At 34.2% G+C, this 19344-nt stretch overlaps 1 protein-coding gene across 2 annotated transcripts in view; it reads right to left on the minus strand.

The window, feature by feature from the left end:
• ALCAM (activated leukocyte cell adhesion molecule) overlaps nt 1-19344 on the minus strand; it is a 182339-nt gene that overhangs the window by 41444 nt on the left and 121551 nt on the right. For both annotated transcript variants that reach the window (XM_063112284.1, XM_063112276.1), the window contains exons 2-3: nt 9586-9686; nt 6053-6272 (exon numbers count right to left, since the gene is read on the minus strand). In XM_063112284.1, the coding sequence (XP_062968354.1) occupies nt 6053-6272; nt 9586-9686 (321 nt within the window). The remainder of the gene's footprint in view (nt 1-6052; nt 6273-9585; nt 9687-19344) is intronic.

Genomic DNA, 19344 nt, shown 5'->3' on the forward strand with positions numbered 1-19344 from the left:
TTCTCATGTAAACAAACAAAAGCAACCGGTTATTTTTTCTTTCATAGTCTTATTGTTTACAATCTTTAATACTTTTAATTTTGTTACTAAACTAAACTAAATCGGCTTTTGTATAATTATTACTCAATTTGGTGTTCAGTTATCAGACATGTTACCTACTCAGACCACTAATAGAAAACAAGGAAAAAGACAAAGTCTTTGGAATAGCAAAATGGTTATAACCAGTATACAAAAAAAAAAAGGTTAAAATCTAGAGTTAATTTCCCCTTTGCAAGTATGTTTTATATCAGAAATTAAAATGATGAATAATAATAATGTCAGCTTCTGTGTTGAACTCACGCACTTTAATTATAGGAGATCTTATTTACTATTAATTCTAGAAATACAATTCCACTAATACCATTTTTACAATGATTATCCAGTTTCCAATATACTGATTGGAAACAAAGCATAAGAAAAATAGAAAATAGAAATATAGAAAAATAGAAAAGCATAACTGAGGCAATTAACATTAACACAAACAAGAAGTGACAACTGATTGTTAGGTGACCAAAAAACCCTTCTAAATAGACACCAGTTTCTGTGAAACATATGGTATGGGGGTTAAAGCTTCCACAAATCAGTAAACCTTGATGTTATCACTATTAAGGTTCATAGTTAAACTGATTTATTGATAAAAATATTGAATTCTGTTTGGAATCCATATTTTAAAAAGCAAATATACAATATATCTGAGAGAGGAATGCATCCAAAATATTTAAACAGAATAAAAATTCTTGGGGCTTGAGTAAGTAAGCCAAAGCTCTCTGGGAACTAAAATTAGTTATTTAGTGACATCCTCCCTGATAGCTTTAGAGACATAAAACATTAAACTGATTAATGTGGTCAATTAAGAGTCAAAATTAACAGATTAAAAAAAGGGCAAATGTTTTTAAATTTCTCCTTCAGTAGTATTATGCCTACAATATGTGGAAGATTTGAAAATCTCTTGTCAATTTAGAGCCTAAATTCAAAGATCTGGTGTGAAGTTTTGCCAAGTTTCATTACTTTCCATTTCACCAAAGTAAAATATCAAAACAATTTGGTGCATACTTCCTCTTATATAGAATTCACACCTCTACTTTGTTTTGTAAATTCTGTGATGTCTTATCAACGCACACATAATCATAAACAGTGTGTTACATTCATTGGTCTCTACACACAACCATGTGTACTTTGTTCCCATAAATACTTTCTAAAATTCCTTCTCTTTTCAATAAAATGAAACTGTGGCAAACCTAAGAAAACCTGATGGACAGATGCTTAAAATTTAGTCCTCTTTATGTTGTTATTCATCTTTCTATTTAGAAGAGGGTCACAAGGAGTATTGTGAAAGTAATGGTAAGACCTCTTGCATTTCTTTGAGTTATTTTTTCCTTAAATTTTTGTTTTAAATCCTCTATATAAACTACATATTTTATGAGTAATCTTGCCGTATATCAGGTTGTAACAATCGATGGGTATTAGTTGGAGGACCATAAAACAGAACACCAAATATTTTAGCAAAATTGCATATTGATTCCAAAGTATTTAAAAAAAAACTTTATGTGAATTATGTCTTAATGTGATCCAAAGATTCATAACTAGGTATAGAATTGAAAAGGAAAGCAATGCCACAAATTTACTTGCATTATTAAAGTAATTTAGTCAAGGGCACTAATTTAAGCCAAATTTTGCTTCTGAACATTTATGACTAAGTTTCTCTTCAATCATCACTCAGTTGAACATTTATCAAATGGTAGAACCATGCCTTAGTTCATTTTCTTCTTTCTTGCTGACCTGGCTATCTCAATTGAAGTAGCTAGGAGCTATATTACCACAGGGCCACATTACAGTACTTTAAAATGGCAGAATAGGGAGATTTAAAATATCTAATATAATGTTCATTGTAAATCTGACAGTACTTTTACAGGGTGTGTGTGTTGGAGGAGGGGGAAGCTGATATCCTTAGCAGCACATAGCATGTGCCAATATCTATGATAGCAATGGTATATAATGCTAAGACTCAACCCATCTTTTTTTAAACTGAATTTATTATAGGGTGTTCATTAATACCCTTTGAGGTCTTATCATATATAATTAAAAGCTAAGCTACATTTAGTATTTTGTGCAACTTGAAACATTTTACAAATAGCAGCCTTACTTTTCCCTCTACCGTTTTTTCATTTGTTTGTTTTAGCTGGAGAAGTTACGCAGGACATTTTTATTTTGGAGAAGAAGGAAATTGTGGTAAGGGGATGGAGATTGGTCAGGAAGAAATATATGAAAATAAATATCTCTTTTTGCTCTAATACCCAGGCTATTGTTACTGAATACTATGATCATTAGCTCTCAGAGAACCTAGAAACCAGCAACTTAGTGGAGTGTAGATTTTTCATCATGCAGCCATCTCACGGCCAGGTGAGGATACAGTGGTGAATGCAAAGCTGCTCTGTAGCACCCACCACATCATAGTATGACTATAAAAATCCACATAGGATAGCTCAATTCGATATGGGAGGAGAGCAAGAAAAGGCAGGTGCACTGGTTATGTTGACTCAAAGTACTCTCAGTACCTTGTCAGCAATCACCCCTCATAAGTCATGAGGTACTTAAATGAACTATTGTGTCCATGGGATCATGGTGTACTTTCCTCATGAGATGGAAAAAGGTGTTTTTTTATATATATATTTAAAGAAGCAAAATGAAATATACAGCAAAGGTCTCATCTGTTAAACAGGTCATTTTCTGTTTCTCCCTCCCACCTCCACCCCATCCCTTAAAAAGTTTTTAGGTTGAATAACTTTCATGGAGAGGGTGGGAGGAGAAATGCTCAATTCTGATAAGGCCTTGAGAACAATATCCAAATGAAAGGTATCCAAACGAAAGCTCTGAGATAAGTCTGTGTAAAGCTGTCTAATGCTGCCCATCACCATGAGAAGAATCTGTCCACATGTACATCAGACTGTGTCATGGAACAATACCTCGTAGCACCACAGAACACCACCAGAGTAGAAGAGGCTTGCAGATCAGCATGGACTGTGGTTTTCAAATGCTTTTTTAGATCTGGAGGCAATCCCCTTTTAATGCACAAATTATCACGAAAAACTTTGAAATACGGAATAGACAGAATCTACCTAATATTGTAGAAGCAGCTCCTCACCTTCCTAAACTCTCTTCCTTACCTCCTGAGGAGGATCCTAGTAACAGAATGTGAAAACCCCCCATCTAATCCAAAGCTTTCATTTTACTGATGAGAAGGGAATTTTAGCTCCAGACTGGTGAAGTAACTTGCCCAAGGTCAGAAATTAACAGCAGATCTGACATAGCAAGGTCTCCTGGTGACCACCTCAGTGATTTTTTCATTTCACCACGAACAGCTATTTGGCTCTCTGGGCATCCATTTGACCTCTAAGCCTTTTGCACAATCACTGGAATGACTCTTTGGGAACTATTAAAGGTCCACTCTTGCTTCTGAATGGTTTTATTAACCTCAAATGTGTACTAAATGCAAACACAGTTTGATTTTGATGTCATTCAACTACACACACACATACACACACACACAAAGCTGATTGGTGGTAACAGAGCATGCCATTTATTTGTATCCAGGCGGGTTTATGGGAATGATTTCTAGCATCTGAGGTATAGCTTAAAACTAAACAAAGTCATCAGTCACGGCCTCTAGTTTGAATACTAATAATTTGACTTTGCCCATGAGGGTGGCAATCTGCAGCAGGCTGAACTAGGATTGGCTCACATTCACCATGGTTGATTCTGCGGTACATGGTGCACGTTGCTAGGTGATTCAATGGAGGGAAACAGGGGACTGATTGATGAGCCTGGTAACTCTTAAGTGACTGCCGCATATACATGCATAGAATAAAAACCTCCCTGTCACAGCTGCTGTTTGCTTCACAAAAAGTGACTCAGAGCAAATTATTTATTTATTTTTTACAGCAAAGCCCCTATATGCTCTTGTAAACACTGTCTTTATCATGAGCTGTGCTGCTCATTTTATTCGATTTGGAGGGTCTCACAGTTTCTTGTATAAAACACCATGTTCAAGAGTGTGTAACTTGTCTATGTAAATTCTCCCTGGCCCACAGCCTGGAATGCAAATTCTGTTTCTGAGAATCACTTTGTTTTCAACAACATTCAAAAAAGAAGGGGGCAGGGGGTGCTGGCAGTATGTGAGGTGTGAATTTGTTTTCACGATCATAGAAATCCCCTGTATTTCAAAACAGCTTGCAAATTTTATTGAATTAGACCAACTGATCTTTCTTTTCAGATTTCTCTATGGCATTTAAAAAAATATTTTGAAAAATTTCACAAATGATTCTTCTAAATGGAACAACCTGGATTTTCTCAATTTCCTTGTATTCTACCTTGATATTTGATAATTTTAACACAGTAAAAAGGAAACTGGACAATGATAAATTAATACACATAACCATTAGAGTGCTGCAACTTAATCTCTGTAACTACAGTGGAACACTTTTGATGTCTGGTTCTATTTGTGACATCATAGCCTATAATAAAAAAAGTTTTGGTTGTCCTCTTTAGCAAGTGTACTAAGCAATGCACCATCCATCTTCCTAATAACATTAAAGTGAAGTTAGAAAGAAGACTACATGAAAGAAAGAAAACTCCATGGACCACTGGCAAATGCAAGATGCAGATTACTTGGGGTGTTTCATGGTAGTTGGCATGACTGGCAAACACTTAGTACTTGGTCTGATTCATGACATGCCTGAGAAGTGTGGATGGTTTCTGGAAAGTGCCTTCTGAGCTGAAAGGTAATCAACTGAAACATGTAATATGCTTTTACAAGGTTCTTCCAGAGAACAAAGGTTTCTTTTGATAGTGTAAGCACTCTTTGAATCTGCATCAGAGTCTATAGGAGCTTTGAAGTCCACATAAATACTTAAGGAACAGACCTACTTAGTTGCATAGGCTGTTACAAGAGAAACAGGAAAAATCCATGGTTACTTGCTGTAGTCGGAAGGCCCTCTGGGTTTCTTTCTTCCCTATTTATTTTAATAATTTCCAGGTACTGTCAAGTTATCAGAGAGCAAAAGGAAAAAAATTTGGAAAGTGAGACTTTCTTTCCTAATTAAAAAGACTGGCATTCTGAAACTTTTGAGACCTATTTTTCCTCCTATAATTTCCAAATATTATGATGTAACTGATGTGGGACTTTTTGAATTTTAAAAGATGAAATGCTTTAATTACAACTTCTCAAGTCATTCATTTGCATAGATATTTGCACAGTAACATTAACTATATATTATCATTAGACAAAGTAACTTTACCATAGTGACTACAGTAATTACTACAAGTTTCTTCTACAATTTTCTCTTCTTTCAACCCTACTCTACTTTCTTCCCTTGGCGTATCCCACATACACATTCAGGGTGTGGTGAACTTTTTTATTTTGGGGCAACTTTCTAAAGCAAGTGTGAACACTTTGAAGTCTAAATCAATAAGCATTAAAGGTCAGGATGCCAAATATATATATAGAAAGCTTATATATAAAAATATTGTAATATATATATTGAAAGCTTAGATCTTAAAGTTAAAAGATAGTTTGAATTTGCCTGTGTTTTATACTTTTTATATATCAACATGGCAATTTCATACAGTTCAGCCTAATACATGTATATGTATGTGTGATATGCATGATTAATATATGTATCATGTACTTATGTATATATCACAAGATATTTATTTGAACAATCAGTGAAAGTTAAAGATCATGTGTCAGTTATCACTAACGGCACTTCATATCTTAGGAAATTTTACATGACAAAACAACAGAGAATATGTATTAGTTCCTCACTGTAAATCTCTTATTTGAATTTCAGACTTTTTGTTTTCCTTACTGACAGCACTCAGGAGTGGAATGAAGATCTCTAGACGTCCTCTTAGAGATGCCTGCTATAGGGACACTACAGTGGCAGTCTTCTTCCTACAGAACATATTTATTATTAGCCATCAATCCCACTTAGCAGTTACACTGCTGGCTACTTACTGAACACCTTGACTACTGTAGGTGCCTCAAACACGTTGTCTTCAGTTACTAGCATGCACACAAATCTCTTCTGATCACTGATCCTTGCATTACTGATAGACAAAGTGTAGTTTTCTGAGAGGCTCAATCTGTCTTTGTATTCTGGCACGTCGTCATACTGCACACTTTTCTTTGTAGAGGATCTGAAGGCAATAAATACTGGGGAGCCATTGGGTTTTTCCTAAAAATTAAAATAATAGTATATTTTAAAAACAAGCATATTCAGATGTTTCAGGATTATAACCGGAATAACAAAATTTCCTTGGCCATATTCTTCCACCAATATTTATATTTTTTGTCTAAGAAGAATAAGTTTCGAATACAAGCCTCACAAACATCTTCGGTTACAAAAAATTGGTCTTCATAAGAAGAGAAGTTATAAGTTCATTCACAGGTATTGGTTCAAATGTGTGAAAATGGAAGAATAGAGCTCTAAAAATCTGAGCTCATCTTGCATCTGGAAGACAGAATTAGTGACCATTCTGAAACTGACAAGGGCTGTCATGTTTAATATAAAATAAAAAATAGATAAAAATAAACATACAAATGCATAAAATGATGTTCATATAACTATAACCACCACAGCATGCATTTACTTGGGCTACAAACACTGTTTTAGATATCCTGGGCAATTACCTGTGGCATACTCTTTAGTTTAAATAACATACTTTAAGTGTTCATGCCTTTCAACCAAAACTATTGTAGCTGAACTTGACATGTAACATATTTAATCAGTCTTCATGGAGGAACATTATTTACCCGTGTAAAACAATCATGTCAATTAAGCAATAGGATCTGGTTAACCACTGAAATCTATAGTTTTGTTATCTGAGTCATAAAACTTAGCTCAAAAGTCTTTCATAGAAAAGCTTATTATCAAAAGAAGACATAGTGTAGTATACACAATTATGCCAAGAACACTGAGACATATGATGTATTTCTTTCTCTGGTCCCATAAAAATTCCCTTACCTAATAAGCAATTTAATCTAAAGTAGGGGGCAATCTCTCCTTAACTTACCGCACAGGCCTTTGAGAAAATAAAGTGTGATAAAACATGTTAAAAGGCATGGCAAATTTTAATATCCTATGGGGCTTAAATTTTTAAAATTACTGATATTGATTATTAACCTAATCTTGGAACCCAAAAGTTTTAGTTGCTTAAATATCAGAATAATCAATAATCTTCTTAAAACTTTAGTTTTATCACAGGTTTACAATGCAAATCCTTGCCTTAAATCATTCCTTTGTTAGGGAAAATATATTAGACCCGTACCTTAAGTTTTTGTATTCATTCCCTCATGCAATAAATACTAGTTATTAATTTCTGAGCCCTTGATTATATGGCCGATGCTTTCTTTGGGCTTTCTGTGCAGTAATTAATTGATTTAATACTCATCACAACCTGTAAGTTAGAGTTACTGGCCTCATTTTCAGATTAGACAATGGAGGCAGCATTTGTGTAAATAACTTCTGGAGATCCCAGCTGGTAAGTCTCAGCAGATCTGAGATTTGAACTCAGCAGGCTGGCTCCATGAGGGTTACACTGTTCTTCTCTTGAAAACTGTTAGATAGCTCTTCTGTCCCAGGCACTGTGGCAGAGGCTGGTGAAGAGGTGGCAGGCGTGGGATTGGGAAGAGTCAACAGGGAACTATGATCTCCATTCACAAGGAGTTTATTTACAATGTGATGGGAGAGAAACTAGACCGTCCCTCCTCTATCTGTGTTTCCTTTCATTTTTTCCAAAACTTCCATTTGTCTTTCAGGTGGTCGCATTAAATTAGAGCTTGCATACTATTTCTGCAACACAAGACGAACTTTAGAGTATATAATACCTCAAATGTACCTCAGTTTGTTGCTGAAGCTTTTTTGCTTAATTAACAATTTGAGAATTACCATTATGGTTTGGTTTCCAGTACCATTGTGCCAGTTCAGTTCAAGTGAAAATCACTCTCTGGGTTATAGTTAGAATTTTCTACAATCCCAGAAGTTTTTTGTCATGTGATTCCATTTATTTTGGCAGCAAATTTGATTCAACAGGTGAATTATGTGGTAGTCTTGTAGGTCCTGGGAATTTGAAGGGTTCTAATAGAGTTTGTGCTCATAGGCCTTAACTTCAAATTTCCGCATTAGTTAGGAAACCAGAAATAGTTCAGAATTGCCTAGAGTGAACTGGATGATGAGTCCAGAGAGGTGCTCTGCTGCCTCACCTCCTTCCTTTCCATTCACATGTCACTCACACAGGCACCGTGTGCTTAGGATTTTGCTGCCCTGCCGTCATAATAACTTACTTTCTCAAGTGATTACCACATGTGAAGTGCTAGGTAAGTATTTTGATATGAATGACTTCATGTAACCCTCATAACAATATCTTACTTTACAGATGAGAAAGTAGGGATTAATTAATTCACTTGCCCTTGCCCAGAATCCCACAGCGGCAAGTATATGGTAGAACCTGCTGGTGTGGCTTCAGGACCCACATTTTAAAAGATTGTGTTCAATCACCCCTTGAGTACAACCTTAAACACATTTCCAAGAATGTGTTCTGTGATGGTTTGTTCTCGGAAATATCTGAAGAAAAAAGTTGTGTGGTGAAATAAACCTAAGGAATGAAACGGACTGTGATCCTCAGACAATTCAGAATGTGTCTTAACGCATGAAAGGCTCTGAGAAGTGTTGCAAGAAAGAAACTTTTCATAAATTATTAGACCACCAAATTCTTTTCCTATACAAATACCTTTTAACATTTCAAGGAGCTAGGGAAACTTTGCTATTTTGTCTAGGGAAACATGTATCTATTTGAAGCTTTCAACTGCCATGAGTCTTCAGTGGTCCAGTACGGGGAAACTGTACCACAGACATCTTTCATTGATTTTGGTAAGACCTAGCCATTCCACGTCCATCTCCCAGGATCTCTACCCTCCATTACCAGACCGATCTGCACTTCTATATCTGAGAAAATATAATTTTACTATCTGCACAAAATGAATAAAATCAACAATGTTCAATATAAAAAGGACCTACAACATCAACACAGTTGTAAGGCAAAATACAGAAACAAACTCTTAAGTGCTGTTGACTACTACACAGTGAATATCTGAATGCTCTGGATACTGCTATATCTTGCCTTTGCAATAGCCACATCGAACAGACCACAGCAAGTGGAAAAAGGTTGCCATCCTCTGCTAAGCTCTGTCCTATACTTCACTGATTTTATTCTGGAACTCTGCCTTTTTCTCTAACACTTGAGGTTGAATCTTTCAGACTAACCTGATCTAAGAATTACATGTTTATTAGCTTTATTTTAAAATACCATTCACCATGCAAGAATTAGAAATTATTTTTTGACATATTCAACCTTCTACCTTCCTACATTTGTACCCACAGTCGAATATTCCCATTAGGTTAATTTGAAATTCACATTTTCTCACAGAAAGAATTTTATTTAAAAATTTTATATAAAAAAACTGGAGGCAATTAACCTAGTCACACTTACATATTTCCACTTTCCAAACATGAGATTCTGAGGTACATCAAGTTGGCAAGGCATGATAATGGTATCTCCATATGCTGCATTTATGGTATGCCATCCAAGGCCTTTAGATAATGGAAAGAAGAGACAGAGAGAAGATTTTAAGTGTTTCTTGAAATAACAAAGTAAATAACATCAGTTCAAGATGCATGTCTTATTGAAGATTGTTATCTGTTATAATTTCATCTTAAATGACATATAAAAGGTAAAAGGCTAGAACATATTCTCTATTTAAATATTAACAGCTCTTAGGTAGCTACTAAGCCTTTGAATGTCACACAGTTCAAGTCTCCAAACCCCCGATTTTATCAGGGAATAGATAAGTAGTGTATTCCCTAGGGACACAGTGGAATCTGTGAGTGTATCTTCTTCACTGTATTTTACAGAAATATATTTCACTATATTTCATAGAAATGTGGGACTATACAAAAGTTAACATGTTCAAAATTTGCAAAATTAGCTTAAATCTATTTGTGTTTTTCATTTGAAAATATTATCAAATGTATCTTCTGGAAAATTCAAAAAGCTATTAAAAACTGAGAACTAAAACATATAAGACCACCACTGATTTTTCTACAAGGGGGAAAATGAGCATGAAAATGGATTATTTTGTAGTAATATACATTAAAATACTAGTTTTAATTTTGCATATATTAATAACATGGTAAGAATTAATAGTATGAAAATTCTTCACTAAGTGTTTACAAAATGATTACCTGCATATTGGAGAGACAATCTAATTGTCTAATTTTTGAGAAAAAATATGAATGATAAATAATTAAAGTGTTGAGCAAATTTTTGCATATGAATATAAAACACTATTCAATTCTGTGTATATTCATAGTTCAAAAAAACCTCAAGCATTTAAGTTGGCAATAGTACTTACAAAACATCTCATTTTTTTACCTTTTTTGGTTTACAATGACCTTTAAAATTTAAAACTTTTGCAACTAAATATTTATTAAAATGTGTAGTAATTGGATATAAAATGTGAAGGGGCTATTTTAAACTGTAGAGAAAAAAATAAACAAATGGTATTTTTCCACCAGGTGGTGCTAAAGTGCAAAGCTAAGGCAATTTGCAACACATAAATAAAACCATCTTATGACATTGTGAAGAAACAGGACTGAGTGGATATCGTCTTTCACTTTTATCCATTAATCACAGTGTATACAAAAATTTCATAAAAGGATAAACAATCATTAAACTTGGTAAAGAAAAAAATGTAATGAAATTCCTATTTTAAAATTTTGTCAGTTGAAGAGATGACTTCCTTTTAAGCAATTTTGCCCAGTGAACAAAACATAACAAAAACCACACACTTCATGAAAATATGCAACATAACAAATTTCCAGCATTTTTAACATTGGTAAGATACAGAATACAAAATGTAAGAAGTGAGAATGTGTTTTCACTTGTCATTTGAGACAAGAGATTCACTTAAAATTGCTTATCATATGTTCAGTATCATCATGAAAAATTATTTGATAATTTTTTAGTTATTATGTGTTCTCCATACTATAATGTAATTCAAACCATCAAAAAAGCATAAGACTATAAATGAAGAAAGAGTCTCTTCAGCCTTGTTAAAATGAAAATAATGGGAGTTCAGATATGTGGTTGAAGACATGCAAACTAATAACATTTAGGAAATGGCTTTATTTCATATTATGGTACTTGTTTTCTATGATATTTGGCTCCTAAATACAGAATTTCTACCATATGTTTTAAGACCTGTTCATACACTACACACAGGTGCAATTCTGTCAAACCATGGAAACCATTTTGTGATTTCATATTTTGTTTTTCATCAGCTTACAGTAAAGCACATGAATACATAACAACTCTAAGATGACCCGTTTCTGTACCTTAAATTATAGCAAGACATGCACGTCTAATCGTCTCCTATCATGATAAAAGGACACCTTCCTTTGACTACTGACAGTGCCTCCATGGTTGGCCAAGGAGTGAAAACAATTTACAGAGCTTAAGTACCAATGAGGTGAATCTTTTGCCAGGCAAAGGAAAATAAGCACATTCTTTTTCCAAAAAATGTAATGCTTTGCTCTTTTTCACAAACCATTTTCTATTCTCTTCCCTATAGAACTTTAATGTGCTGTATATAAACCAAATTTTATAACAGGGTTTAAAGCTGTGTGAATTTCAAGTGCGTAGTGCATTAGCATGATGAAAGCACAATTACAATAGGAAAGGGACCATATATTTTTAATCTTTGTATTTCCAGGAATAATGCCTGGCTTTTAATGTGCACCTAATAAGACAATTTCTCATTAGAATTTTGTGAACTTCTTTCCATTTTGGTTATAAAATTAACATCTTTGAAAATCAGAGAGGAGTTGATAACTCTGGAACTTTGAGAATTCTTATTCCTGCCACACTCTAAAGGCTGCTATATATTATCTTAGATATGTAGAGAACTTGGATTTCATCCTTGGGTGGCATTCTCTGTCTTGAGGAAAAACAAACAAAAAACAAATGCATTTGAGAGCTCATGAGTGGAACTACAGGAGAGAACATTACCCTCTTCCCTGTCAGGAGAAATTAAGGATTATTTGTGCTCTCTGATTGTAGATGATACTATGAAATGCCCTCTTCCTCACTCGTGAAAGCCATAAAGCAAAGACTTGATTTTGTTGTTTTTTAAAGTATTTGAAATCTACGAATTGTGTGTTTTAATGACAGCTTTAAATCCAAAGTCAGCCAGGACAGGACTCTGCAGAGCAGAACAAACACAAGAGAAATAAGACATGTGACAAGAATTAGGGCAGGAGGTAAAAGGCCAAGAGTTACAGACATAAGCACTGTTCCACAACCCTGGGGCTGAGTGAATGACATTAAGTTGGATGGCATTAGGAGCCATAATCGTGCCTATTTTAGAATCAGTTTTCAAGTTTGCTATAATCATCAACTTTCTCTTTTGATAAGTCTACTGACTCCCAGTTTCATCTGGGAGAGAAAGACTAAAGACTTGCATCTGTGGGAGAACTAACGTCTCTAACCCCTCAGGGATAAAGTGGTGACAAAGACCACCATGATTTGGTGATGAATTAGCATCCTCATTTCTAGAGATGTCAATCTTTGAGATGAAAGTGCCAGCGAGACCCAAAGTACCTGTCAACCCAAATGATTCTGTTTACACTTTTCATAGAAGAAAGAGCTTTTTATCTTTGAATTGCCAGGTCTGAAAATTGAGTTTAGCTTACTAGAACTCCCCTGCAATTTTCTCCCTGCAATATTAGCTGGTTAAATTATTCATGGTTTTGTAGCCTAGAGGTTATTGGGCACTATTCCAAATATAGAATGTCTATGATGTCCTCCTGCAAGGAGGTTCACTGTAGAATTTAAACCACATGTTTGTGTGTGTGCACGAGTGTGTGCATTTATGTGCAGTACATCTTATGTCTATGTGTATATGCATATATCATAAGACACTTTAAGCTGGGCTAGAACCTTTTGTTCTATAAACTTCAGGCATTTTTATGAGCTATTATTACTAATGCTATCAAAATGTTCTGACATAATACATAAAAATGTGTCATACTTGAGAAGCAGTACGTAATTATTTAAGCTTTTTTTTTTCTTAACAAGGGGTTATTAACCAAAGATAAAGAACAATAGAAGTAGAAAAGCTAAATAGGAGAATTAAATGGAAGATAATAGGATAAGCACAGGATAACAGAAATCTCTTGACCAAATAATTCTGACATTTACTTGTAGAATCTCAGGCAAGTGACCATAAAATATAAGCTAGTTATAGTTATGCATTTTGTATAACAAACTGAAAACAAACTTTGGTAGAATTTTGAAGTTAGGTAAACACTGTATATGAATAATTGAAATAATAAAAATGTAATAATTTTGGCCATATTATTAATAAATTATTTTTCCACATATAAACAATTGTCAAGAATGATTACATATTTTAATGATGAATAAGCTACTTGTCCTGATTTGACCATCACATATTGTACACAAGTATTGATAGTCAACTCTGTACCCCACAAATATGTATAATCAATTACATTTCAATAAAAATATAATAAAATTAGAGACATATTTAGAAAACCTAATTGTCAAGTTCTGAGGAGTCATTCTCTCAGACATTTGAATTGGGGTAGCTTAGGATTTAGAATCTGCCACCACATTTTATGCAGAAAAATAGCAAATAGTATAGAAAATAGGATGAGAACTACAGTTTATTTTTATAAGCTACAATTTAGCATAGTTAATTATTACTTATTGCACTAATACTTTAATAGTAACAGTCTTAAATCATTCTTAAAAGCATTTTTTGAGCTCTGTAGCTCTACTAGGTGCCTTAAAAGGGTTGATTGCAATAACAACTGGCTCAGAGTTTATGACATAAGAACCAAATTGCAGTTCTACAGAAAATTTAGAATGACTTATTTGCACAAATAAACTGCTGGGAAGAGGGTCGATAGAAATGAGAAGATTATCTTTAGAATTTTGACAGATAAACATGCTAATGCTCCTATTTGCTTTATGAATGAACTAGAATATGTACAACTCTAATTAAATCATGTAAATATTTTGTGACATCAATTTATAGCAGTGTTTCCCAATCTGGTCACTACTGACATTTTGGGCCAGATAAATCTGTACTGTGAAGGGGCTGTTTAGCAGCATCTCTGCCTCTACTCATTAGATGACAGTACTATCCTTCCCCTATTTGTGATGACAAAAATGTATGCAGACATGGCAAATGTCCCTTGAGAGGCAAAACTGTCCCCCAGATCCCATCCACTTGAGAAACACTGGCTTAAACCTTCAGCTATTGGCTTCTTACGTTCAATAAAACTGTGGTTTCCAATGAAGGGATTTTACGCAAAATAGAATCTTAGTGTATAATAGTCACTGAATACAAGTGGAGGGATGGAGGCAGAAGCAGTGCATAGTAACACCTGATTATTGTCAAATGTGTTTGCATCACAGAAATATCTTATATTAAACCACAATAGGGGGAATGATTTCTGACTTTGGAGACTTGATTTCCAATCTCTTTACAGAAATGACAAAGATAATTTGTTTTAGCAAATCTACTTTATGTACCACAATCAAGCACAAACTATACAAATTACGTAAGCTTTCTAAGTTACACATATCACATTATTTTATTTAATATGATGAAATATCATAGTTCTACTGATAAAGTAGATGTCTTTAGAGTGTCTTCCAAACCTCTGATTTTATAATTCAGTCACACAGTTGTCTTGTCTCACAATTCCTCCCATACTTAATTGCATTAAACAAGTGTTTAACATTTTTGTCAAGGTCATGAGATATATAAAATAAGTGTGTGTGTGTGTGTATTTGCAAGTGTGTGTGAAATTCCCAAGTAATTTGAAATGGATGGTGGATGAGAGAAAACATCTGGTGAAATCTAATGTCATTTTGACAAACAGAAAGGTTTTTTCTCCCCTCTTTTTCTTTGTCAATTTCCCTTCAACAAATTTGGGTACTTGGAGACCAAGCTAGATCTTTGCTGCATCTAAAATAGGAGTACCTTGGGCCCAGCCCGTGGCGCACTAGGTAGAGTGCGGCGCTGGGAGCGCGGCGATGCTCCCGCCGCGGGTTCGGATCCTATATAGGAATGACCGGTGCACTCACTGGCTGAGTGCTGGTCACGAAAAAACGACAAAAAAAAAAAATAGGAGTACCTTGCTTCAAAATCCACTTTCTTCACTGCCTTTCACAAGTGTCATATAGTATAATGTGAGTAAAATTGAGTAATTACCTACAAATAAGAAAAATATTAATGCTTCCTTTCTTTTCCTCTACCACCTACAATTTTATAAATGCATTACATCAGACATTTTAGATAAATGGTTGGGCCACTGTGGATTAATGTGTAGAGAAAAAATGACCACTTTACTAAATTATAAACTACTATTAGTAACTAGAATTATGTTTTTTTTTTTTCTTTCTTTCTTTTTCGTGACCGGCACTCAGCCAGTGAGTGCACCGGCCATTCCTATATAGGATCCGAACCCGCGACCGCTGGGAGCGTCGCTGCGCTCCCAGTGCTGCACCCTCCCGAGTGCGCCACAGGCTCGGCCCCTAGAATTATGTTTTAAGATATGTGGTCTTTATTTTACTTCCAAATATGATCTCTTATAATGCTCTAAATATTTATTTTTTTCTTAGACTATAGATCAATGTAATAATCCATAGTATGTCATAGAAAGGACATCTAAACAAACATTAAAGTTTTAAAAATACAGTATCGGTACTTGCATTACTGTGCTGAAAACTAGCTTCTTAATTTACCATGACCTGATAGTTCATTACACTATAAGCATGGGATAATCTATGAGGCTGGATAAGTCACAATTCCCCCCAATTAATTTAGGCTTTCCCGTATCTCTACTGCATTTTTATAGTTCAGGGCCCATCCACTCTGGCTGAACTTCTATATATATCCTTTAAAACCTATTTCAAAATCCATGTATTTATATGCTCAACCAGGCATCAAGTATTTATTGAACACCTACTATAGGCAAAGTGCTAAGTGTGCTTTGTGGGGAAAATGTATAAATAAAACACTGAGGCCTTTTCCTCAAGGAACATGATAGAATTATTATAAGGTACTTAATAGGTAAGCTAAGTGCTATGGGAATGCATAGAAAAGAATTCCAGCAATGAGCCAGAGGATATAAGGATTCTTGAAGAAGATTTCATTTGACCTGAACACTGAATCAAGGTTTCTATAGATCATAAGGACTACCTCACTGGCATGTCACAGGCAGGGCCTATGAGAGGCATTGAATGACACTTGGTTTTCTCTCTTAGGGCAAACAATTTTTTATTATAGTAATTTTATAAAGTAGATCTTTGATGTTCATAAGAAACATGTTCTAAGACTGGCAGTTTTCCCAAATTAATAAATGCACATAAAATTTCTCAAATAAAGTGTGATAAAATGTTAGATCTCTTTACTTTCATCATCAACACTAGCATTTGGATTCCTTTTGGGGACATTTTAAAATTATGAGCAAAAATTTTATTTAGAAATGATCCAAAAGCAACAGAATTGATTTAAGTTGTGAGCCACTATTTTTATTTTTTGAGAGGTGCCTCATGAATGTTAAATCAGAAAATGTGCAGATTCTATTGTATTAGAATTTCTTACCTTGGGATCCATATATAAACTTTAAGGATCATTTTAACCATCTAAAATGCTATTTAAAAAATTGTGGTGTGCTAAAAACCTTTTTTTTTAAATATAGAACAAGGATTCAAAGATTTCATCAGACTGTTAAAGATGACTTCAAATAAAAAATAAAAAGTTTAAGGTCCACCCTAAATTGAATAGTATTATGGAAGCAAATTTGTTACTATTAAATTTTAAAAAGCTAATACCTCTTGATCTAGCAATTTCACTGCCAGGAATCTATCCTACAAAAGTTTTTGCATATGTTTACAAACGATTATACACACAGATAATACAGCATTATTTTGAATACTGAAAAAGTGGAGCAACCTAAATGTTCATTAATACAGGAATACTAAAATAGAGTGTATATCCACACAATCCTCTATATAAACCCATTGTAAAAAAAATGAGAACCAAATATACAATTCTTCTTTACATATTTTGGTATTTGAATGTTTTATTATTCATTCATATTTATTCATTGACTACTGAGTGTCCGCTCTGTGCCAAGTACTGTTCTAGGATGGGAGATGCAGAGTGAGCAGAAAAGCTGCTCTCATGGAGTTTAGGTTCTAGAGATACATGTTTAATTCATGTATTTAAAAGTTTAATTTCTTTATTTGAAAGGGAGAAATTATCAGTTTATTTTTGTCACTATTCTGCAGACTATTTGAGGCAAGGCCTACATTTGACTCATCTTAAATTTTTTTGCAGCTCATGCAAACCATGAAGATTGCAGTAGCTCAGCAATAATGGTAGACTCTCACTATACTATACTGAGAGGAGCATTTAACTTTCCAGAAAACCATGTACTATTCTTTGAAATGGTAGGGATTCCAGCTACAAGGTGGAGAGAGGGGAGCACTGTGGTGATTAGAAATGAGCATCTTAAAATAACCCCCCCCAAAAGCTATTTTTGCTTTAAAAAGCTTTTTAATGAAATATAATATACAGTCAAAAAAGTACACAGATCTAGACCTACATCCGAACTGTCACTGAAAGCACTGGGCTTTAGGGTTTCTTTGGCAACTATCCGTACATTCTTTGTTCCGAGGAGGAGACTGAGATTCCCACACCCTTGTCCTACAATGGGATCCCTGTGTTACCAAGTCATCATTCCTAAGTGATGAGTTTTTGACCAGGCTATGGGGTCTATGCTAACATGTCAAGGCATAGGTCCCTAACTGGTGACAAACTTAGAAACATTTAAAAACATTTTATGTTTTTTTCTGTGTGTGTACGATGGTGGGGCAGGTGTGCTTGCATGTGTGTGTATGTGTGTGTGTGTGTGTGTGGAGAATACCTTGAACCAAAAACCTTTGATTTTTGTGTGTAAAAAACAATAGACCATATTTTATTTTAAAGTAGATTTCCATAGTGAAAGAGACTAAGTAGGAGAAATTTTTAAGCATGTTTTTCTTTACACTATATATTTTTCTCATTACAAAAATTTTTTAAAATTATGAAATTAATTTGTGTTAATTAAAGTTCATAAAGTTGACTATTTTCTACTGTCATTATTCTAATTATCTAGGGTTTGAATCTATGTTTTTGAATCTATGTTTGAATCTATAAGAAGAGTCCTCAATTCAATTAGTCAATATAATGAAAATAATAATCGAAATATTATTTTCGTTCTGAAACCCCCAATTTCATTTCTCGACTTATTTCTTGTTTTGTCTGTGTCCAGATCCTGAAGACTTCATTTTGGAACCAACTTAACTAAAGAAGTAGGTGGAAGAAACTAATATTTGAACACTCCCCCAGGTTAAAATAATGCAAAGGAAAGATGGGTACTTCTAGACTCTATTGCTCTGAACATTTTCTCAGCATGAAAATCCAGATTTAACTATTTAAGAGTATCAGTTCCATTTAAATGAAGAAAAAAATACACTTTCTTGTGCATTTTACCACATAAGTTGTATTGAAATTGTGAGTACAATTAATTATTTTAGCAAGAAGACTATACTGTATTCATGAAAACACTATAACAAGAAAGCAGGCACAATGCTTCACAAAAAGACCGTAATTGCGTCATCTGAAATAATGGAAACTTTTAGAATTTAGGCTAGAATCTGTCTTCAGAAAGAGTTCATAGTTATCGTGCCATTATTAAATTTGTTTTCTGCAAATAATTTAATGTCATGACAACAAAAAGACTTCTTGATTTGAGAAAATCAAAGCTGTACTTGATAACACTTCAAAATTCCAAAACAACAAATTCCAAATAGCTTCTATATTCTTCAAAATGCCTTAGAAAAAAATACATCAGAAAGACTTTAAGCCAGTAAGATCATCGTTGTTTTCACAGAGAGCAACTGTGAATAACAGCTTGTGCCGGTCGTATTGCTTTAGCATTGAAAATAATATTCAACAGCATTAGAATTACAGACTTAACAGAGTTTTATTTTACAATTGAAGTAGTGAATTACCAGAGGTAACAAATGAATTGTTGGTGCTACTGAATAAGCAGAGTAGTAGATTTCTGCTTCTGAATTGATTGTGTTATCTTGTCCAGTATGCTATCT

The sequence above is a fragment of the Cynocephalus volans genome, chromosome 1 (assembly GCF_027409185.1).
Source record: "Cynocephalus volans isolate mCynVol1 chromosome 1, mCynVol1.pri, whole genome shotgun sequence".
In the NCBI taxonomy this organism is placed as follows: Eukaryota; Metazoa; Chordata; class Mammalia; order Dermoptera; family Cynocephalidae; genus Cynocephalus; species Cynocephalus volans.